General features: G+C 38.7%; 1 protein-coding gene across 50 annotated transcripts in view; it reads left to right on the forward strand.

Moving 5' to 3' along the window:
• Nucleotides 1-24,193, forward strand: part of LOC709083 (protein AF-10) — a 218,583-nt gene that overhangs the window by 172,879 nt on the left and 21,511 nt on the right. For all 50 annotated transcript variants that reach the window (XR_013397955.1, XR_013397958.1, XR_013397953.1 and 47 more), the window contains one exon: nt 15,122-15,300. Coding sequence is in view for 42 of the 50 variants with exons in the window: in XM_015146586.3 (XP_015002072.1) it covers nt 15,122-15,300 (179 nt within the window). In the remaining 8 variants the exon portion in view is untranslated. The remainder of the gene's footprint in view (nt 1-15,121; nt 15,301-24,193) is intronic.

The raw sequence follows: 24,193 nt of genomic DNA on the forward strand, positions 1-24,193 counted from the left end.
ATACATACTATTTTATATAGTGGTTGTACTAATTTTACATTCCTACCCACAGTGTATAAGAAGAGTTTATTTTTCTCCACATCCTCAGCAACCTCTGTAATTTTTGTCTTTCTAATCATAGCCATTCTAACTGGAGTAATAGGATATCTCATTCATTGTGGTTTTGATTTGCATTCCCCTGATTAGTGATGTTGAGCATTTTTTCATGTATGTATTTTCCTTTTTTTTTTCCCCCAGAGATGGAGTCTTGCTTTTCTGCCAAGACTGGAGTGCAGTGGCACAATCTTGGCTCACTGCAACCTCTGCTTCCCAGGTTCAGCAATCCTCCTGCCTCAGCCCCCCTAGTAGCTGGGATTACAGACACGTGCCACCATGCCCAGCTAATTTTTGTATTTTCAGTAGATACAGGGTTTTGCCATGTTGGCCAGGCTGGTCTCGAACTCCTGACCACAGGTGATCCACCCGCCTTGGCCTCCCAAAGTGCTGGGATTACAGGCGTGAGCCACCGTGCCCAGCATTTGTATGTCATCTTTTGAGAAATGTCTATTTATGTCCATTGCCCACTTGTTAATGGTATCTTTTATTTTTCTTTTTAAATTGTTAAGTTGTTTGAGTTCCTTGTGTATTCTGGATGTTAGTCTGTTGTCAGGTGAATACTTTGCAGATAATCCTATTCAACAGTTAGTCTCCCTCTGTTGATTATGTCTTTTGCTGTGCAGAAGGTTTTTAGTTTAATGTAGTCCCATTTTGTCTATTTGTGATTTTGATGTTTTAGCCATAAAATCTTTGCCTAGACCAATGTCCTGAAGTGTTTTCCCTGTGTTTTCTTCGAGTAGCTTTATACTTTCAGGTCTTATGTTTAAGTCTGTAATCTATCTTAGGTTGACTTTTCTGTATGGTGAGAAATGGGGTACAGTTCTATTATTTTGCCTACAGATATCCAATTTTCCCAGCACCATTTTTGGAAGAGGATATCCTTTCCCTGGTGTATGTACTTGGTGCCTTTGTCAAAAATCAATTGGCTGTAAAAAAGTGGGTTTATTACTGGATTCTCTATTCTGTTTCATTGGTATCTGTTTTTATACCAATACCATGCTATTTTGGTTACTGTAGCTTTGTAATATATTTTGAAGTGAGGTAGCATGATGACTCCAGCTTTGTTCTTTTGCTCAGGATTACTTCAGCTATTCTGACTCTTTCTTGGCTCCATACAAATGTTAGAATTGTTTTTTCTATTTCTATGAAAAATGTTATTTTGATAAGGACTGCATTGCATCTGTAGATTGCTTTTGGCAGTGTGGTCATTATAATGATACTGATTCTTCCAATTCATGAGCATGGGATGTCTTTAAATTTGTTTGTATCCTTTTCAATTTCTTTCATCAGTGTTTTGTAATTTTCCTTGTAGATATCTTTCACCTACTTGGTTAATGTGTTTGTGGTTTTTTGTTGTTGTTGTTGTTGTTGTTGTTTTTAAAACGCTATTGTAAACAGGACTGCTGCCTTGATTTCTTTTTTGGCTATTTCATTATTGGTGTAGAGAAACAATACTGGTTTTTGTATGTTAATTTTGTATCCTCCAAATTTACTAAATTTATCAGTTCTTATAGTCTTTTGGTGGAGTATTTAGGTTTTCTGCATATAAGATCGTGTAATTTGCAAAGTAGCGAATTTTACTTCCATATGGAAGTCAACTTGAATGCCTGTTATTTCTGATGGCAGATTGCTCTGGTTAGAATTGTCAATATTATGTTGAATAAGAGTTGTGAAGGTGGGCATTCTTGTTTTGTTTTGGGTCTTAGAGGAAAAGCTTTTAGCTTTTCCCTGTTCAGTATAATGTTAGCTGTGAGTTTGTCATATATGGCCTTTATTATTTTGCAGAATGGTTGTTCTGTGCCTAGTTTCAGAGTTTTTAATATGAAGCGACGTTGAATTTTTTCAAATGCTTTTTCTGCATCTATGAGATGATCATATGGATTTTGTCCTTCATTCTATTGATGTGATGTCTATTACGTTAAACCATCCTTGCATTCCAAGTGTAAATCCCACTTGATCACAGTGTATTACCTTTTGATGTTTTGTTGAATTTGGTTTGCCAGCATTTTGTTGGGGATTTTTGCATTTATGTTTATTAGGGATATTGGCCTGTAGTTTCCTTTTTTGTTGTTGTATCCTTGTCTGGTCAGGGCCTTGTAGAATGAGTTAAGGAGAATTCCCTTCTCTTGAATTTTTGGAATACTTTGAGGAGGATTGGTATTAGTTCCTTTTTATACATTTGTTAGTATTCAGCATTGAATCTATCCAGTCCTAGGCTTTTTTTTGGTTGGGAGACATTTTATTACTGATTCAGTCTCATTACTCATTGTTGGTCTGTTCAGGCTTTCTGTTTCTTCCTGATTCAGTCTGGGTAGGTTGTATGTTTTTTGGAATTCACCCATTTTCTCTAGATTTTCTAATTTGTTAGCATTCATAATATTCTCTGCTGTCTTTTGTATTTCTGTGGTATCAGTTGTAATGCTCCTTTTTCAATTTTGATTTTGCTGATTTGGTTCTTATCTCTCTTTTTTTTTTTTTTTTTTTTTTTTTGCCTGCTCTAGCTAGCAGTTTATCAATTTTGTTTACCTTTTTGAAGAACCAATTTTTCAATTCATTGATTTTTTGGGGGGGGGGTAGAGGGGGGTCTCTATTTTTGTCTAATCTTCATTATATCTTTTCTTCTGCTAATTTTGGGTTTGATTTGTTCTTGCTTTTCTAGTCCTTGAGGTGCATCATTAGATTGTTTATTTGCAGTCTTTCTACTTTTTTGATGTAGATGTTTACTGCTATCAACTTCTTAGTGCTGTTTTTGCTGTTTCCATTTTCATTTGTTTCAAGAAATTTTTAAATTTTCATTTTAATTTCTTCATTGGCGCAATGGTGGATTGTGTTATTTTAAAAAATATATGTATATTTAAGATCCATCTTGCTCTGTCACCCAGGCTGGAGTGCAGTAATGCGATCTCTTCTCACTGCAACCTCTGCCTCCTGGGTTCCAGCAATTCTCCTGCCTCAGCCTCCTGAGTAGCTGGGAGTATAGGCATGTACCACCATGCCTGGCTAATTTTTTGTATTTTTAGTAGAGATGGGTTTCACCATGTTAGCCAGGCTGGTCTCAAACTCCTGAGCTCAGGAATTCCACCAACCTCAGCCTCCCAAAGTGCTGGGGTTGCAGGCGTGAGCCACTGCACCTGGTCATGTTATTTAACTTCATTTCTCTTCTCTTCTCTCTCCCCTCCCCTCCCCTCCCCTCCCCTCCCCTCCCCTCCCCTCTTGTTTCTTTCTTTTTTTTTTTTTTTTTTAAAACAGAGTCTCACTCTGTTGCCAGGCTGTAGTGCGGTGGCATGATCTCGGCTCACGGCAGCCTCCACCTCCCGGGTTCAGGTGATTCTCCTGGCTCAGCCTCCCGAGTAGCTGGGACTACAGGTGCCCACCACCACGCCCAGCTAATTTTTGTATTTTTAGTAGAGACGGGGTTTCACCATGTTGGCCAGGATGGTCTTGGTCTCTTGACCTCGTGATCCGCCCACCTCAGCCCACCTCAGCCCCCCAAAATGCTGGGATTACAGGTGTGAGCCACTGTGCCTGGCCATGTTATTTAATTGTTATGTATTTGTGTAGTTCCCTAAGTTCCTCTTTGTGTTGATTTTTAATTTTATTCCATTGTAAATTGAGAAGATACTTGATACGATTTTGATTTGTTTTGTATCCTGACATATAGTCTGTCCTGGAGAATGTTCCATGTGCTGATGAGAGCAGTTGTTGGATAAAATGTTTTGTAAATGTCTGTTAGGTCCATTTGGTCTAAAGTCTAGTTGGAGTTCAGTGTTTGTTTTTTGATTTTCTGTGCCAGTGATCTATCTAATGTTGACAGTGGAATGTTGAAGTCTCTCACTATTTTTATCCCTCTCTTTAGGTTTAGTAGTACTTGCTTTCTGAATCTGAATTTTCCAGTTTGGTGCATGTATATTTAGAATTGTTATATCCTCTTGCTGGATTTATCCCTTTGTCATTATATAATGACCTAATCTTTTTTACAGTTTTTTTTTTTTTTTTTTCTTAAAATCTCTTTTATCTGATGTAAGTATAGCTACTCCTGCTTACTTCCTTTGGTTTCCCTTTGCATAAAATATCTTTTTTCATACCTTTACTTTCCATCTGTATGCATCCTTACAGGTGAAGTGTGTTTCTTGTGGACAGTAAATAGTTGGATCTTTTTTTAATTCATTCACCCAGTTGATATCTTGTAAATGGAGAATTTAATCCATTACATTTAAGGTTATTATTGATATGTGAGGTTTTGTTTTTGTCCTATTGTTAATTTTTTTTTGTGGTTTTGTATATTCTTTTCCTTTCTTTTTGTCATTGTGGTTTTGTGGTTTTCTGTAGGGGTGGTATGAGTCCTTTTCTTTCTTCTTTCTTTGTGTTTTTGCTTTGCTCCAGTGAATTTTGTACTTTTTTATGTTTTCATGGTGGCAAATGTCATCCTTTTGCTTCCAGGTTTAGAACTCCCTTGAGCATTTCGTGTAGGGTGGTCTAATGGTGATGAATTTCCTCAACTTTTGCTTGTCTGGAGGACTTTATTTCTCCTTCATTTATGAAGGGTAATTTTGCTGGATATAATATCCTTGACTGAAAGATTTTTTTTTCTTTTTTTTTTTCAGCACTTTTGAATATATCATCCCCTTCTCTGTTGACTGTAAGATTTCTGCTGAGACATCTGTTAGTCTGATGGGGGGTTCTTTTATGGGTGACTGGATGCCTTTCTCTTGTTTTTAGAATTCTTTGTCTTTGTCTTTAGACAACCTGAGTAGAATGTGCTGTAGAGAAGACCTAAATTTATGCATTGTTTTTAGGGATCTTAGAGCCTCCTATATCTGGATGTCTGTATCTCTTGCCAGACCTGGGAAGTTGTTTTTTGTTTTTGTTTTTGTTTGTTTTTTTTTTTTTTTTTGAGACAAGAGTCTCTCTCTGTCGTCCAAGCTGGAGTGCAGTGGCATGATCTCCACTCACTGCAACCTTAGCCTCCCGGGTTCAAGCAATTCTCCTGCCTCAGCCTCCCAGGTAGCTGGGATTACAGGAACATGCCACCACACCAAACTAATTTTTGTATTTTTAGTAGAGACAGGGTTTCACCATGTTGATCAGGCTGATCTTGAACTTCTGACCTCGTGATCCACCTGCCTCGGCCTCCCAAAGTGCTGGGATTACAGGCGTGAGCCATCATGCCCGGCCCAGACCTGGGAAGTTTTAATCTAGTATTTTGATGAATTGGTTTTCCATATTATTGGAATATTTGGTCACTATATTTTGACTGGGTTATTTCAGAAGACTGGCTTCAAGTTATGAATTTTTTTCTTCTGCTTGATCTAGTCTATTGTTGAAACTTCTGAATACATTTTGGATTTCAGTTGATTTTTTTTTTTTTGTTGGAGTGTTGCTCTGTTGCCCAGGCTAAAGTGACCTCAACTCACTGCAGCCTCTGCCTCCTAGGTTCAAGCGATTCTCCTGCTTCAGCCTCCTAAGTAGCTGTGATTACAGGCATGTACCACCACACCTGGCTGATTTTTGTATTTTTGTAGAGATGAGGTTTTGCCATGTTGGCCCGGCTGGTGTTGCAGTCCTGTACTCAAGTGATCTGCCTGCCTTGGCCTCTCAAAGTGCTGGGATTACAGGCGTGAGCCACCATGCCCAGCCTCTGTTTTGTTCTTTTTAAATTCTCTCTCTCTCTCGATATCTCTCTCTATATATATATATCTTGTTGGTTAATTTAGTATTCATGTCCTGAATAACCATTCTTATTTCTTTGTATTTTCAGAATTATTTTGTATCTCACACAGCTTCTTTAGTATTAAAATTTTGAATTATTTTTCCAGTATTTTTAAAAACTGTTTTTAATGCTATCTATTGGTATGGAATTATTGTGTGTCCTTTGGAGGTGTCTCTCTCTTTTTTTTTTTTTTTTTTGGCTTTTTAATATTTCCTGTGTATGTTGATACCTGTGCATCTGATGTGATAATAGCTTCTCCCAATTTTTTAAAATTTGCTTTCATAGGGGAGAACGTTTTCTTGAAGATATATCTATGGTGTTGCTTGGGTAGGCACTGTAGTTTTGATTCTGAATCTGTGCAGTCATGTAATCTCTGGATGATTTATTTGGCTTAAACAGTATCAGCAGTGTCTGTGATTTTTCTCAGTGGTTTAGGGTGCAATTATTAGTGGAGGCAGTGGTGAAGTTTTGCTGGGGACTAGGATGCCAAGTAGACCAGCCTTTGCACCACATTGGTGGACCAAGCATGCCTGACCTTGGGCCCAGGGTGGCATATGCTGGTACTGGTGTTAGTGGATCCAGGTAGGCTGATTCTTGTGCCTCTAGGTGGAGACCCATACTTCCTCAGATGCCAGTAGCGGTAGCAGTTGGACGGTTCTCGGGTCTGTGGCCAGCCAGTGTGGTGCTCGTGGACAGTGGCAGTGATGGGACAACCTTCTGGATCCCAGGAAGAGTGTGCTTGTATTGGCGGTGGCTACAATGGGCCGGGCAGGCCAGTCTCCAGGCCTGCAGATGGTACGTGCAGATAGGTGCCAGCTGTGGCAGTAGCAGCAGGGTGTGGGTAGGCCTAACCTCAGATCCCCAGGACAAGTGTTCAGGTGCTAATGATGTTGGTTTGCGCTGGGCAGTCCCCTGTACTCCGGACTTGTGTGCTCCAGACTTGGCATGGGCTGAGGTTGGGGCATTCAGATAGTGCGGACAACATTGGTCACACTGTTGCCCTGTGCTGGAGAGCCCAGGGCCATGTTAGTGGAGGCAAGCATAGGCCAGCAGATGGGGAACACTCACACATCAGCCCTAGCAGTGGTACCCCACATCTCAGCCACGTATGCAATAGCTCACGCTTCGCTCCTTCATGCCTCCTCCCTGGGAGCAGCAGCTGGTGTATCTCTTGGCCTCAGTCCTAGCACTGCTGGGCGCTAGGACAGTGCATAGTCTGTTGGGGAGAAGACTCTTAAGTTGGTGCCTTGCTGTTGCTGCTTAGGTCTTAGAACATGTATGGGATACAGCACAAGCATCTTTCCTGTGGCTGTGCTGTCAACACAATCTCCTTGCAGCTCCCTATGTTTATTTCAGAGCGTGCAAGGATCTAGGGGCTCTCCCATGGCTAGGATTGCAGAAGCCCATGTGGGAACATTGACAGCTGAGGGTCTCTAACCTGTCCTTTTCCTGCATTAGGGAGCCTCTCTTGGCTCCTGGCCAAGCAGGCTGCCTTGCTTCCCTTTCCTTCCTTGTCTTATTAGTTTTCTGTTGAATTCCAGTGTTTTCTCTTGGACAATCTGTTCAAATTGTGATTACCTACTATTTTCATTCTTAGTGGAGGAGACAAGTACAAAATGCCTCTAGTCAGCCATCTTGAAATCCCTCTCTCAATCCTATTTAATTCTTAATATGAATTCATAATAATAATGGACACTGTCAAATGTTTACTATGTGGTAGACGTCTACCATGACTGATGCCTGCACATACCATCAGGGGCCTGAGGACAATATTAGTGTATGCTTCGCATATGTAAGCTCATCCTTGCCCCAGCCCTATGAAATCGTTGGTACCACCTTCACTTTATAGATGAGGTATATGAGGTTGTGTGAGGTTATTTGCATGAGGGAGCAGGATTTGGACTTTTAACTATTTTCACACCATATTAACCTCTAGGAAAGAATAAATAATTCAGTCTCTCGGGATGTGGGTTAGGGATAACTTACAGGCTTAATTACTTACTTGGTTAAATACTCCTCAAGACTATTCCATTCACTGTCTTTTTCCTGAGTAAGCCACTGGATGGGTACTTATTTGACCTCCTAGGCAGTTTGAAAGTGGGAAATAGGAACTCAGGTTGGTGAACATTATTATTTCTGTCATTAGACAGGTATACTTCTGTCTTATTTATCAATCTTGAGTAATTGCCTTGGCTTACTAATAAAAACTTAAGTCTAAACAAATAGAAGTCTTTTGGCTTCTACTCATACTATATTCTTCTCCTGAGATCACTGTTTGTCTCCATCTTTTCACATCTGGTGGACTGAAAATGCAGCATTTGAGAAGTCAGTGCCATCTCTTTCATCAGGCTCTCTTTCTTTGCTTCAGTGACACCATAGTCATGGTTTTCTTCTTATCTCACTGGTGTCAATTTTCTGTATGAACTCCTCTTCCAGGACCCATCCTTGAAATGTTGGAGAGCCTCAACACGTGGTCCTAGGCTGGCATTTAAGAAAACTTCCATTCCTCCTGTTCCAGTTTTTACCACCTCAGTAATGGCACTTTTAATCACTAGCCAGAAACCCATGACTCATCATCTTCTACCCTGTACCAAATCAAATTTGTCATCAAGTTTAGATGATTCTAACTTCTAGATGCACTGCAAGTCCTTGTCCCTGTTCAGTACTACTACCATCTTTGTCTGGTGGGACATAATTTTTAATCCAAATTGTGAAATAGCCTCCTAAAAAATATCTTTGTTTCCACTCATCCCCGTCAGTCCCTTTGCTACATAGGAGTCAGAGGGATGATCTTTTAAAAAAGTGAGTCCTACTATTTTCCTTTGGTGTCTTCCTATTGATCTTAGCAAAAATTCTGAACACCTCTACATGGCTCACAAGGCCTTATGATCTGTTCCTTCCCCTCTTTCCAGCTTTGTCTTTTTACCAGCCTCTCCACAAGGCTTTAGCTGAATTACCTGTTTTTAATTCTTTCAATATTTCTGGGTCTTTTGAACAAGATTTTCTGTCTTACTCTTTGTCCAGTTAACACCTACCTAACCTTTAAGACTTGTCTTAAATATTTTTTTAGACAGGTCTTTCTTGCTTCCTAATATTTCACTCTTGTGGTACCTTTTTCTCTTCTGTTATAGTATGTGTTGGAATTTATATTCATGTATTTGTTTTAATGTTTGCCTCGCTCCTTAAATTGTAAATTCCCAGAGAGCTAAAATCTTCTCTCTTGCTCCCTACATTATCCCACCTCCTAGCCTGATTCCTCATACCTACTGAATATTTGTTTGATGAAAGGAAGGAAGGGAAGGAAAGGAAGGAATCAGTATGTCATTGCCACCCTCTGTATCATTCTGCAGCTTTGTTTCTCCTCCCTATCCTGAACAGATGAATTTCAGTGTATTTTCCTAGAGCTCATGCATTGTAACATTTAATTGTTTAATTAAACAATTATTTAATTAATTGAATACCACCTTGATTTTAGTTAAAAACAGTATATGACTTAAATAAGATGAAAATAGAGTGAAGTTAAATAGAAAGCAGATACAGAAGAATTTAAGGTGGATGTTGTACCAGTCCTACCTGAGGAGCAAGAAAGTTGAAAGGAATACTTATTTTCATTTTCAAAGAAAGATTTAGAATTTTAAGCTTTCCTGCCTTGATAGGAAAGAACATTTTGCTCTGTTTTTTTTTTTTTTTTTTTTTTTTTTTTTTTTTTACCAGTAAACTGAGTACCAGATATTGTTCCATAGTGTGATTACTGGATTGCACATTTAGCTGCGTAATTTCCTATGTAAGTATAGGTTGATGTAATAATATAAAAACAATTTTAAGTTTTGAGATTGAAGATCCTTAATCACCATGATTTTGCTTCTCAATATTATTCTTCCAAGATGTTTTGCTGCATGTTGTGATGGTAATTGCAGCTTTCAAAGTGTAGTAGAGACATTGGAGGACCTGGTAGTTAAAACATTGTACTTTCCTGACTTACAGGTACATTTTTAATGAAAGCATTAACACCAGAATGGCTCTAGCTACCATTTATTGAAACTTACTCTGTGGTAGGCATTGCTAGAGCTTTTTTATATGGATATTCTCAAAATCTCACAAAAAGTCTTTAAGGTAGCCATTATCTTTGTTTTATAGAGAATAATAATATAGAGGCTCAGAAGGGTTTGATTAAGTAGTTTGATTAAGGGTCACATAGGTGACAGATCCAGCATTTGAACCCAGTTTTGTCTAAGTCAAAAGCTTCTGCTGTTTCAATTTCAGCATGCTGCCTCCAGCTAACTTTTGTCTTCTAATTTTAGAAGTTGGAGACTCCCTGTGTAGTACACTTTTCACTTTCAAATTAACTAGATAATCAGCATTTTATCTTTTTTTTTCCTTTTTTTTGAGATGGAGTCTTGCTCTGTTGCACAGGCTGGAGTGCAGTGGTGTGATCTTGGCTTATTGCAACCTCTGCCTCTCAAGTGATTCTCCTGCCTCAGCCTCTCGAGTAACTGGGACTACAGGCATGCACCTGGCTAAGTTTTGTTTTTTTTTTTTTTTTTTTTTTTTTTTTGAGACGGAGTCTCGCTCTGTCACCCAGGCTGGAGTGCAGTGGCCGGATCTCGGCTCACTGCAACCTCCATCTCCTGGGTTCAAGCAATTCTCCTGCCTCAGCCTCTTGAGTAGCTGGGACTACAGGCGCCCGCCACCACGCCTGGCTAGTTTTTTGTATTTTTTAGTAGAGACGGGGTTTCACCGTGTTAGCCAGGATGGTCTCGATCTCCTGACCTAGTGATCCGCCCGTCTCGGCCTCCCAAAGTGCTGGGATTACAGGCTTGAGCCACCGCGCCCGGCCAAGTTTTGTATTTTTAGTTGAGATGTGTTTCGCCATGTTGGCCAGGCTGGTCTCAAACTCCTGACCTCAGGTGATACATCTGCCTCAGCCTCCCAAAGTGCTGGGATTACAGGTGTGAGCCACCGCATCTGACTGCAGTATTTTATCTTCTAAGATACTTTGAAAACACTGAATTCAATAGAAACTCAGTATTTGTTGAATTATCTATGGAGTAGCAACCTTTAAAAATGCGTATCTTTTTCTCTGCTATGTGTTATTTGGAATATAAGGTTTATAAATAATCACTTCATTAACATGCTTTTTCCTGTCCTTCTCAGCCAAACTTGTTTCTTTTTCTTCCTTTCTCCTTTTCCTTTTCCCTTTCCCTTTCCTTTCCTTTCTCCTTTGTTTCCCCTTTCCCCTTTCCTTTCCTTTCCTCTCTTTTTCTTTTTCTTTTTTGGAGACAGGGTCTTGTTCTGTCACTGAGCCTGGAGTGCAGTGGAACAATCTCGGCTTAATCTCAACCTCCCAGGCTCAAGCAATTGTCCCACCTCAGCCTCCCAAGTAGCTGGGACTACAGGCACACACCACCACGCTTGACACCACACCCAGCTAATTTTGTATTTTTGGTAGAGGTAGGATTTCACCATGTTGCCCAGGCTGGTCCTGGGCTCAAAGGGATCTGCCCACCTTGGCCTCCCAAAGTGCTGGGATTACAAGCCTGAGCCACTGCACCCAGCCATTCCTTTGAAATTCTTAGAGCAGTTTATAAGATTCTCTATCTTAGTTTTCTAAGTTTGCCCTTTGTGATCTAATTTTGTTTACTCATTAAATGGTAATGTTATTTAGGGTTCTGTCTTTGGTTCTCTTCTCTTGATCATGCTGAAAACTTTCCCTGGGTGATCCCATTTTTGTTCCTTGGCCTTGACCATTCTGTTCATATCAAGAGTTGTAAATAAAATACTTACGGGGCCACGTAGGTAACATAAATGAGTGACATGGTCAGGGATGATGGAGATGCTGGATTAAAGTCTCCATGCCCTGTTCAGAGCTCTGGTCATATTGCTGCTCTTTTATAATATAGTATCCAGTGTTGGCAAATCTTCAGTTTTTCAAGAGATATTAGACATCTAGAATTCTTAATGGGAAATTTCTTATTTGTATAATAATTATGAGCAACTGGTTAAAATTTCAACCATAGTGCAGACCAATAGTAAGTATTTTTAGTTTGCAAGTTTACTTACTGTAACTTACCATGCTTCTCACTCCTAGATTTTATTTGTCTTCAGATCTGAATTTTCTGCTGGGTTTTAGGCTTATCCCATTGTGTGCTATATATAGGAGTTCTGTCACCCACAGGCATCTCAAAGACCGTGACCCTGAACTTCTAATTTGTATTAGGAAGTGATTTCATTTATAGGACACCTGTGAGTTTGAATCAATATTTCACCACCTACTAGCCCACCAAGCAAGTTACTTTATTTCTTTAAACTTCTGTTTGCTCATATGTGAAATGGGAGTAATATTTACTTCATTGAGTTCTTATGCTAGCACAGTTACTTGCGTACAGTAACCAAACACTGCTTTCAGTTGCTGTTCCTGTTTCAGTGAATGGTATCACTACATGCACTTACTGCTGCTTAAGAGTCATTGGTGACTCTACCCTTATTTTTATTTTTCAGGTCTAATTAGTCACCAAGTTCTATTAGTCTAATAGAATTTTCAGGTCTAAGTAGTCACCAAGTCCTTAGAATTTATCCTGCTCTCTACTGCATGTTTCTTCCCCAAACCGTCCTTCACCTGTGTTCTGCAGTGCCTTTAGAAATTAGCTTGAGAGGCCAGGTGTGGTGGCTCAAACCTGTAATCCCAGCACTTTGGGAGGCCAAGATGGGCAGATCACCTGAGGTCAGGAGTTTGAGACCAGCCTGGCCAACATGGTGAAACCCCATCTCTAGTAAAAATACAAAAATTAGCTGAGGGTGATGGCACGTGCATGTAATCCCAGCTACTAGGGAGGCTGAGGCAGGAGAATCACTTGAACCTGCGGGTGGAGGTTACAGTGAGCCGAGATTGCACCACTGCACACCAGCCTGGGCAATAGAGTGAGACTTCACCTCAAAAAAGAAACTAGCTTGAGGCTGGGCATGGTGGCTCATGCTTGTAATGTCAGCACTTTGGGAGGTTCAAGTGGGAGTACCACTTGAGCTCAGGAGTTTGAAATCAGCTTGTCAGCATAGTGAGACCCCATCTCTTACTGCCCCGACTACCCCCCCCCCCCAAAAACAAAAAAAAACAAAAAAACACCAGGTGTAGTGGTGTTCGCCTGTGGTCCCAGCTACTTGGGAGGCTGAGGCAGGAGGTTCGCTTGGCTCAGGAGGTCAAGGCTGCAGTGAGCTATGATTGCACCACTGCACTCCAGTATAGATGACAGAGTAAGACTGTCTCAGAAAACAAACAAAAGACTCAGAAAACAAACAAAAGATAGAAAAGAAATTAGCCTGAAAAGCAACAACATCTCTTCCAGTACGTTTTTTGGCTCACCACTTTTCTCACTCCAGGTCTGAATTAGATGCCTCTTTTTCTGTGTTCCTAGCCCCCGAGGATGTCTCTGTTGTTGTGCTCTTCACAACTGTTTGTAATGCCTTTTTTTTCTACGCAACTTCTTGAAGGCAAAGACTACCTATCTTGAATGCCTTTTTATCTCCAGGGCTTAGAATAATGCCTGGCAAATAATGAGTTCAATGATGTTTGGAGTATGAATGCATTGGCTAAATGAATATATTTTTTCTGGAGAAACTGTAGATATAAAAAAGATCTCGAAGCCTTAATTATAGCTCTAAGGCCTTTTAAAATATCCCAATTGTTTTGTTTTCCCTGTTTGAATAAGATTGTAGGTGCTTTAATTTATTATATGTCAGTAACGTTATTTATTTATTTATTTATGACAGAGTCTTGCTCTGTTGCCAAGTCTGGAGTGCAGTGGTGCAATCACAGCATGGCTCACTATAGCCTCGAACTTCCAGGCTCAGGTGATCCTCACACCTCAGTCCCCATGGTAGCTGGGACTACAGGCGTGTGCCACCATGCCTGGTTAATTTTTATTTTTTGTAGAGACAATATCTCCCTTTGTTGTCCGGGCTATGTTGATGTTCTTTAGAACAAAGTAAATTGTGTTGTTGATATAAATTACTGATTATTGTTGCCCTCTAGGGCTACAATTGGTAATTTTTATTTATTTATATATTTTTTTCTACAGCCCACTTAGGTTCATTCTTTCCTCCTGTTTCTGTACCTGGGTCTCAGGCTCTTCTTCCCTCTTGGCCTCCCAGGAGCTCTGGTTTATAGCAAGTTTTCTTGGCTGCCACACTATTAACACTATGGGCCAGTTATTTCTTGTAGAGGTTGTCCTGTGCATTGTAAAATGTCTAGTAGCATCCCTGGTCTATACCCATTGGATGCCAGTAGCACCCTCCAGGCTTGATAACTAAAAATGTCTCCAGGTATTGTGAAATGTCCTACAAAATCACCCCTTGTTGAAAACAGCTGGTTTATAGATACTCCCATTTCTTTATCCTGAAAGCCTCTCCTTGTCTATGCTGAGCATGATTTTCTGTTTTTTTAAAAATCAGCACTTCTAAAAAAATTAACTTGTTTCCTATTAACTTATGCTCATCCTCCCCTCCCCCACCCCCCCCAAATCCTCTTTTGTAGAATGAGTAGCTTCCATTTCCCACCTTATTTCTGGCTTTTATCCCCATGGTTCCTCTCAAAGTGATTTCATCAAGTCTCCCATGATTTTCACCTCTTATGTTCTCTGGAGTAAATGGAGCTGCCAACTCATAGCCCAGTTCATCATGTCTTAATCCTTCCTCCTCTCCTATCCCTGCAGCTGCCCCATACAGTCAGTCACAAAGTCCTGTCTGTGTTATCTCTGGAATGTCTCTAGAATCTACCAACATTCTTTATTCCCACGCCTGTCTCCCACCAATGTCATCAGCTCCTCTGTTGGTTTCTGAATTTCAAGTTGGGCCTATTCCATTTTAACTTCTACCCTGTCACCTTTCTAGAACAAGGTCTCTTCCTACTTCAGACTTTCTCAGTCATGATTTCTGGGGCCTTAGTATTTGCCTTTTGGAAGGCCCATTAGGTGATTTTTATGGAACTCTAATTGCTTCATTCCTCTACTTAAGAAATATTTTCTTGCTCTTAGAAACTCCTAAAATCCATTATATATTTTTTACAAAGCTCTTCCTGCTATCCCCTGCTTTTAACAAAAGCCTTTTTGCTAAATAAAAATGTTGTAGGTTCTTTTAGGGAACCGCTTCATGAAAAGCCAGTGTTTATTTGTTTAGTACTAGCACAATATTTTTAAAATACCAACAATAAAATTTATAATTGGAGGAGGGATCCAGGAGGAAATGCAAGTTTACTGATTATGTGTGTCTGTAACAAATTTGACTGCTAAGTTATATTTAAATAAAATTTGGTTTTTTTTGCAGGTATTTATAACAGCAATGATGTAGCAGTATCATTTCCAAATGTAGTATCTGGCTCGGGATCTAGTACTCCTGTCTCCAGCTCTCACTTACCTCAGCAGTCTTCTGGGCATTTGCAACAAGTAGGAGCACTCTCTCCCTCAGCGGTGTCATCTGCAGCCCCTGCTGTTGCTACAACTCAGGTAAGTTGTTACACTATGATGTGAGAGGTAGTAGGTGGGTTTCTCATTTTTAAAGTGAGTTTCATTAGAGGACAAACAAATGAAATAGGGCCTTCTACAGGAATTTATGAAATATCTCAATTTGTAGTAATGTGTTAGTGAAAATGATAGGTATTTTTACATGGTATTCATGAGAGAGGATGGATGAATGTATGGGCACCAACTAATTCTTCTTAATTTCTGGGTTTTAAATTTTGTCCGAATGATATAAAATATAATTTCAGAGGAGCTTTTATTTTTTCTTTAAAAAAGTAGGATCCACAAAATATGAGCCAGTTTTGGACTCTTGTGATTTTTAAAATTCCTTTCATAATTTTTAAAATTACACAAATAATATATGAAATCTTTTTAAAGTTTTAAAAAAACCAGTGTAGGAGAATATAGGTTAAAAGACTGAATGATCGCTTCAAGCACTAGACATTTTTCCTCCTAGTGGGAGAGAACAGTGTTTGTAAATATTGTAAATAATGATGAATATACAGGTTTTTCCATTTGTGTACCCCTTTTATCTGACTTTAGATTTGTAGTTTGATAGGTGGCCTAGTCTATAGGATGTTTTTGGGGACGGAGTCTCACTCTTGTCACCCAGGCTGGAGTGCAGTGGCGTGACCTTGGCTCACTGCACCTCCGCCTCCTGGTTTCAAGTGCTTCTCCTGCCCCAGCCTCCTGACCAGCTGAGATTACAGTCGCATGCCACCTTGCCTAGGTGATTTTTGTATTTTTAGTAGAGGTGAGGTTTCGCCATGTTGGCCAGGTTGGTCTTCAACCCCTGACCTCAGGTAATCTGCCTGCCTCGGCCTCCCAAAGTGTTAGGATTACAGGTGTGAGCCACCACGCCTGGCCAAGATGTTTTAAAAGTAAGAGTCAAATAAAAGAAATTGTAATCCTGTTTTATAAACAGGACGGTGCAGGGGGAAAGCTGTACCCAACCCACCTGCATTACACCCCCCTTCTTCAGAGATAATCATTTAAGATTTCCAAAATATATATTTTTATTTATTTGGAATTATGTATAATTTTATTTTCATTTCTCCAAAGCTCTAGTAGTCTTTTAATGGTCAAGAAAATGATCACAGGGACAAATGTCTAATAATGAACAACTAGTTAAAATAGTTGTTTATAAGTTCCTGTCAACTTAAGCTTTATGGATGTGTGCATAATTTCCATTGCGTGTGTCGTTAGGATACATACGCTTTTCCGGCAAGCACAGCATTAGGTTATTTTGATGCATTTGTGTGAATGGCACAGTGCAAGCAGTTGCTATTAAAATTACCTATTAGAATCAACCCCAGACAGTTCAGCACAGAAAATCAATGGCATGATTTTAGTAGTACCATCTTTGAAGTTGAAAGTGAACTATTTGGTGAACCTCCCAAATTGAGTTAAAGGAGTTTGACTACTTTAGCAGAGTTTTTCTGTGGTTCATTTCACTAAAAGTGAGGTAGCCATAACAGGGGTTTGGGGTTAGAGAGGGTGAAAGGATAAATGAAAGAATGGCTCTTATAAATGGTTTTATCTCTTTTAATTAAGTGTAACCATATGCTGTTGATAGTTTTATATCCTTGGACAAAGTCTCACATGAACATTTTCAATGTGCTTTTTTCTTTTCTGTCTTTATAAAAGTCTGTTTAATTATTCTCTGGTTAATTCCCAGCTGAATTAAGCAAAAATCCTCATTTCTTCTCATTCATTATGTTTGTGAGCCAGGGGGTTGGCATTAGGGAAGTGGTAGTGAAGAGAAATTTATAGCTAGAGGCAAAATTCCACTTAACATGTGACTCATCTGAAGAACAAAGAAATCATAGTTGTAAGTAACCCAGGATTCAGTTCAATTAAAATCCCCTCTCCAGTTTTCAGAAAGATGGGTCTCTTACAAATGTGATCATCCAGTTAGATTTACATGCTGTGTACTGAGATACCTGCATCTGTGTTTCTGTTCAGCAGTAAATGCTTTCTGTCTTCAAGCTGAAGCTTATTTAGCCTGGCTTATCTGGTGCTGCTGTAGCAACCATCAGTCTCCAGGCAACTGAGGCACGTTGACCTCTCAGTTGAAGTGAGTGAACTACTTCAATTTAGCTGCCTGAGACAATAATAATGGTGTCGAATGTGAAAAATGTGAAATTTTCTAGGCAATGTGCAAAAGAAAGGATACAGAAATATTTAAATAGAATTGATAGGACTCTTAAAATTGATAGGACACTTAGCAGTTGAATCTTTTTTTTCAAAATGATAAAGTTTATTCCTGTTTCACTCTTATATAGACCCTGTTTGTTTTCAAGTCATACATTAATTGTATTTAGATAGTCACATCGTAGTGTTTTATTTAGGGTTGCTCTAAGTAGTTGATTTGAGAGCAATGCAATAAGATAAATGGGTGAATAAAAATTATCAATATTTAAAATGTAATTCTAGGCCAGGCATGGTGGCTCATGCCTGTAATCCCAGCACTTTGGGCAGGCCACGGTGGGTGGGTCGCTTGAGGTCAGGAGTTTGAGACCAGCCCAGCCAACATGGCGAAACTCTGTCTCTACTAAAAAATTAAAAAATTAGCCGGGTATAGTGGTTCACACCTGTAGTTCCAGCTACTTGGGAGGCTGAGGCAGGAGAATCGCTCGAATGCGGGAAGCGGAGGTTGCAGTGAACCAAGATCGCGCCACTGTACCCAGCTTGGGCCAACCAACAGAGCCAGACTCGTCTCCCCCCCCCCAAAAAAAAGGAATTCTAGAAGTCTTACCACAACTATTAAGAAAACCATCACACTTGCAAGCAAAAACTTTAATAATATTGATAGATAATGGAAATATTAAACTTGAATACCGTTTTGTGCCCCCATGCCCTTAATGAAAGTAGTTTTTATTGATTGGATTGGTGCCAGCAGGATAAAATCCAGAGGTCATTTTTGCTTTTTGTGATACACATTTTAAGTAAACAGACCTCTACATTGGCTTATTTGGTATCTTAAGAATTGTTCCCTGGAAAGTGGTAAAGGAGCTAAGATTGGGAAGGGCTAGTAGAAGTTAAAAACTTAGAATAAGTTGATTTATGATTTTAATTGGGGGGAAAAGGAGACACTTGTAAAATTGGGGGTGGGGGGGAGTCTGATAGCACAAATTTTGGGGGAAAAAACTTTAAAAAACTGTTTGATAAACCTATTTTATATTCTTCTTTTTTTTTTTTTTTTTTTTTTGAGATGGAGTCTTGCTCTGTCACCCAGTCTGGAGTGCAGTGGTGCGATCTCGGCTCACTGCAACCTCTGCCTCCCGAGTAGCTGGGACTACTGGCACCCACCACCACGCCTGGCTAATTTTTGTATTTTTGATAGAGATGGAGTTTCACCATGTTGGTCAGGCTGGTCTCGAACTCCTGACTTCAGGTGATCCACCCACCACGGCCTCCCAAAGTGCTGGGATTACAGGTGTGGACCACCGCGCCTGGCCTCTATTTTATATTCTTAAGTGTTAAACCACCCCCCCCACCCCCCGCCTTTTTTTTTCCTTTCAACAGACTTGTTTTTAGAGTAATGGTTCTTTCACAAATAATTGATAGGAAGCCTGCTTTACTACATACTAGTGTATCAGTAATAGAGTAGTTTCTTAACATTGCGGAAAAGAGTGGACTCCTGTCCATGTAACTGTTAATAATGTGCTCTGCCCTTGTTGGATCAGGAGTAGAGGTATAAATTCGTTTTTGTAGGAGTGTCATTAATTTTTCATTTTGCCTTTCAAATCCCACTGTTTCATAGTTCTACAGTCATTCTGTTCTGTCTTTGGGAGAATGCAGGTGCTTTTTTTTGTTTGATGGATGATTTCTTTAGTAGAAGAACTTAAGACTGAATGCAGTGAAATGTAATTGCATTCTGTTACATCCTACTTTCTGAGTTTTGCTTTTGAAATACAATCTTCATGTGATAGTCGTGGCTTCTTGTCCTATCCCGTGTTACTGTTAAACAAAATGATGTAGACTTAAACATCATTTAAAGTAAAGTAAACTTCCAAGGTTTATTTATGTGATATTTAGTAAATGCAGATATTTCGTGTTTCTTTTGTTGTTGTTGTTTTGTTTGTTTGTTTTGAGACGGGGTCTCACTCAGTTGCCCAGGCTAGAGTGTAATGGCATGATCTTGGCTCACTGCAAACTCTGCCCCTGCCGGGTTCAAGTGATTCTCCTGCCTCAGCCTCCTGAGTACCTGGGACTACACGTGTGCACCACTACGCCTGCCTAATTTTTGTATTTTTGGTAGAGATGGGGTTTCACCATGTTGGCCAGGCTGGTCTCAAACTCCTGACCTTGTGATCTGCCCACCTCGGCCTCCCAAGGTGCTGGGATTGCAGGTGTGAGCCACCTCGCCTGGGCATATTTTGATATTTTAAAGATACAATTGCCCAGGCACGGTGGCTCACGCCTGTAATCCCAGCACTTTGGGAGGCCGAGGTGGACGGATCACCTGAGGTCAGGAGTTTGAGACCAGCCTAACCAACATGGGGAAACCCCATTTCTACTAAAACTACAAAAAATATATATATATATAAATACATATATATATAAGCCAGGTGTGGTGGCGCATGCCTGTGATGTCAGCTACATCCCAGCTACTCGGGAGGCTGAGGCAGGAAAATTGCTTGAACCTGGGAGGCGGAGGTTGCGGTGAGCTGAGATCGCGCCTTTGCAGTCCAGCCTGGGCAACAAGAACCAAACTCCATCTCAAAAAAAAAAAAACAAAAAATCCAAAAAGGTACAATTATTGACTAGAGTTTTGCAGATTTCTGTGACACTTTCATCTCAATTAGCTTTGGATATTTTGTTTTCCAATATTATTATGTATGTGTGTGTTTATGTAGGGGAAGTTGTCTTAGATGTAGTCTCCGATTTCTTTTCAGATGATGTCTAATAAGGACCTTAAATTCTACTTGAGAAAATGGTTTAGTTTCTCAGGCAGATTCAGCTGACTTTTGGGGTGACATTTGTGTTTATACTTAATTAGTCAGAATGTAAATGTCTTCTGATTTAAATAATATAATGGCTTATAATTTTAAGGAAATTACCTTTCTGAGCAGTCAGTTTTTATAAGCTTGGTAACATCTCTTGTTATCAGATGATAAAAAGGTTCAGTCACAGTGACTGTCACATATCTGTAAGTCTGGAATTAAGACAGCCTGATTCCTTAGCCTGCTCTCTTATTACTAATTGTTACTGTTAAAATGAATTTCCCAATTATGTACCTCTTATGCTAAGAGGTACCTCGTTCGAAAACATTGTTAGCAGTTTTACTGTGTCCATTTGTGTGATGCAATGCACAAGAGCAGAAATTTGAGTCAGCAAAAGTCCAGGGTTCCAGGAGTTTTGCTACTCATTCATATAACCTTGGGCAGGTCTTTTAATTTTTGTGAGCCTCAGTGTTTCCATATGTAAAATGGGAATACTTTAAATACCTATTGTACCTGCTGTACAGATACTTTATGAAGTTCAAATGCAGACCATAAAATACTTTAGAATTCATGGTTATGACTTCAGTTGTTACTTTTCAGCCTGATTACCAGTGAGAAAAAAAACTGTACGGGAACACTTTCTGTATTGGAAATAGTATTAACAATTTCTGTTAAAACTCATATAATTTCATGCTAATATAGATAAATGAATTTTAGCCATTATAGGTTCAGCTGTGGATTAAGGTCTTTCCAGTTCCAAAATTATTTCAGAGCTGCCTTTGTCCTAAAGTAATTTTTTCCCAGAAAGGTAAGACCCATATTGATATTAACCAATTAAGAAACCTACTTAGAATTGGTTGGTTAATCTATACAGTCCTGTTGTCTGATCATGAGCGTTCAGTGATGGTTTAACTACACTTCATTCCCTCCTACTACTTTATGGAAACTCATTGTGGGGCATTTTGGCATTAGCCTAAACAATGGTTTTGAATATGTTAAGCTCCTAACAATTAGGGAGCAGTTTGGAGCATTGAATAATGTGGAATGATGCAATTGAACCTGACAGCTTCAACAGTCAGCCTACTCATGGGACCTGAAAGTTGTTCACACTTGGTTTCACCTCTCATCACATGCTGAGTATTGAAGCCTTGCTGGTGGTAGCTGACACAGAAATGGGTCTGCTATCAGAATATGTTCTTAGTAAATGTAAGTTTGAATTGAGCTGGAGAATATGTGAAACTTTCCATTGTTCCCTAATCCATGTCTAATGTTCATTCATGTTTTTCCTGGAAACTTTTCTAATCAAATATATTGTGTTCTGCAATTCAAACAGTAATATAAATTGGATCTAGAAACATTCAAGTCCTTGCATTCTATGTGCAGCATTGCTGTATTATCAAATACATAGTTTAAAACATCACTGCATAATGAGGCATTTATGCTATCTAATTTTTCTTAGGGAAATATGTTTTAATCTTTGAAATATAGCCACAGTTCAGAATATAATTGGTAAGTTATATTTTCTAATGATTTTAATGGAAAAATAGAAACCACAATAACTTGTGAAAATAATTTTTAAAGTTAAGCTAAAATGTGAGCGCTTACCATGTGTCAGGCATTATTTAAGCCCTTTGCATATATTAACTCGATTCTCACAGTGTTTCTATGAGGTAGATACAGTTATCCTCATTTTCCAGATGGAAATTGAGGACAGAGAGGTTTAATAATTTACCCAAAATGAGATAGCTTGGCTTATATGGTGATAATAAAATGTTTTTCCTCCTGAAAGTATATATGAATTAGGAATTTAAAAAGTAAATACTCAATTTAGTGAGCCTGAATATTTTTGGAAGATTGCATTTTTTAAGTCATGTGTCAGGGCTGAAAAGCTTGAAGCAGCTACTTTAGAGCTTTTTTGAATCACTTGACTTTAATGTTTATTGACAGGTTAATTGTACATTTTTAAAAAATGCTTGCTATATATAACCTGTTCCTGTATGATTGAAGTATGAAGTTTCAGATCTATCTCTAGATGATACATTGCTATTAATACAGTGCTTTCCAAAGGTGAAATATTTTCATAGGTATTAGTCTTTTGAACCTAATTTTTCTTATTATTCTGCCCTTATCAACATTAGGCAGGAAAAAAATCTACCAAAACAGTGCCCACTTTTTTAAGTTTCACATGCAGATAATTGAGGAGACTTTAGCCCTTTTCCCCATGCAGTCAACTCCTTTAGAATGAGCCAAGTTCCTAGGAATTTGACAGTTACTACTTTATAAGCAAGTTCTTTTAAAACATCTCTGTAGTCATAGGCAGACATTTGAAAATATAAGAGGTAAACTGTTAATAACAGGAGAAATTTCAAGCTGAAATATATTTTTATCTTGTTAATATTTTAATATGGTATGCCAGTCTACTTAGGAAATACTAAGTTTCTTTTATTTGAGTCTGAATACTGCCTTGGTAGAGACTTGCAGATGTTTAATATATTAAGTTATTCTAAATTTGCTAAGGATATTCTTTAACTCAGACACCTGAACATATATTGTTTAAAAGTGACTTAAATTTACTTCAGTAATTATTGAATTTATTCTTAATCTACTGGTCTTTCAGTCCATCTTGTAAAATAATTACACTTCTCTTAATGAGGTTTTTACTAGAGTGTTAGAATAAATGTTAGATAACATCTTGAGCAGAAGTGATTTTTGTCAGTTACTGGTCTTGGGAAAGAGGAAGGATTCTTCTTTAAGATATTATATGAAGGATGTATACATCCATATATATAAAAAATCTCATATTCTTATATATATGATCCTTACATAATTTTATATATATATTTGAAAGATTCCTCTTTAAGTTTGTTATGGCAATATTCTTGATTTGAAATAATTTTAGATATATAGAAAAGTTACAAGGACAGTACAGAGAGTTAGATATATCATGGATATCCTTCAGTCAGCCTCCCCTAGTGTTAACTTATATTCTTACGGTACCAACAGATCCAAGGAGAATATTCACAATAGCCATTCTCCTTACCTGGGCAGATTAAGATTGAAATGTCATATAATAGGTACTTCTTTTCCAAAAAGAATTTCTAGTCTTTATACCAAATCTTCTGAATCAGTCTTCTAGTACATTAGTAATTCGCTTTCAATGCACTTTTCAAAATCCATTTCCAAAGTATGCTGTAGAGAAGTATGTGTATGTTAATGTTTCCTTTATTTCTTATTCCAGTTTTTTAATATAAAATCTTTCATGCCCTTTATGCTTCATAACCCTTACTACTTTTGGTTAACATGGACTTCCTTTCTGCTGAATCTTAGTGCTTTCACTTATTAATGGCAGCAAAGGTTTTTGAGTCAATGAAACGCCAGACACTGTGTGTGTGCTCTCTTCAGTAAGCCGTCTTTCTTTTCCCAGCTCTTCCACTTCTCCATCTTCAGTGCTAAGAAGGTTCGGTATCTTTCCACTAAAAGGTGGGGGTTTGTTGGCTTGGAGGCACCAAGTCTTTCCAAAAGACTCATCGAGGGTCCCAGTATTAACTGTGCCAAACATCAGTTAAGAAATGTAGGCTAAGCAGTGATAGTCATTTGTGTAGTCTTTGGTATCTCATCTTACCAACCTTAAAATGATGTTCATGATTTGAGTTTCCCAGCAGAAATTAATATGGAATGTAGATGTTTTTATACACCAAAATGACTCTGTCTTGTCAAATTAATAACTTATAATTTCTCTTTTGAAAGTCTCTTGTTTAGATAAATGTCTTTACTAGAAAAACAACTACCAGATTAATTTTAGCTGTCCCGTTTGGGAAATTGGTCGTTTCCAATAATACTTTCATTTATTGTATTAACTTTTGCCAGCCATCTTTTAAAAATAGATACTTTCCTTCTTTAGCATATGCTAAAGATACTTTATCTTTCTG

Source organism: Macaca mulatta, chromosome 9 (assembly GCF_049350105.2).
Source record: "Macaca mulatta isolate MMU2019108-1 chromosome 9, T2T-MMU8v2.0, whole genome shotgun sequence".
Classification (NCBI taxonomy): domain Eukaryota; kingdom Metazoa; phylum Chordata; class Mammalia; order Primates; family Cercopithecidae; genus Macaca; species Macaca mulatta.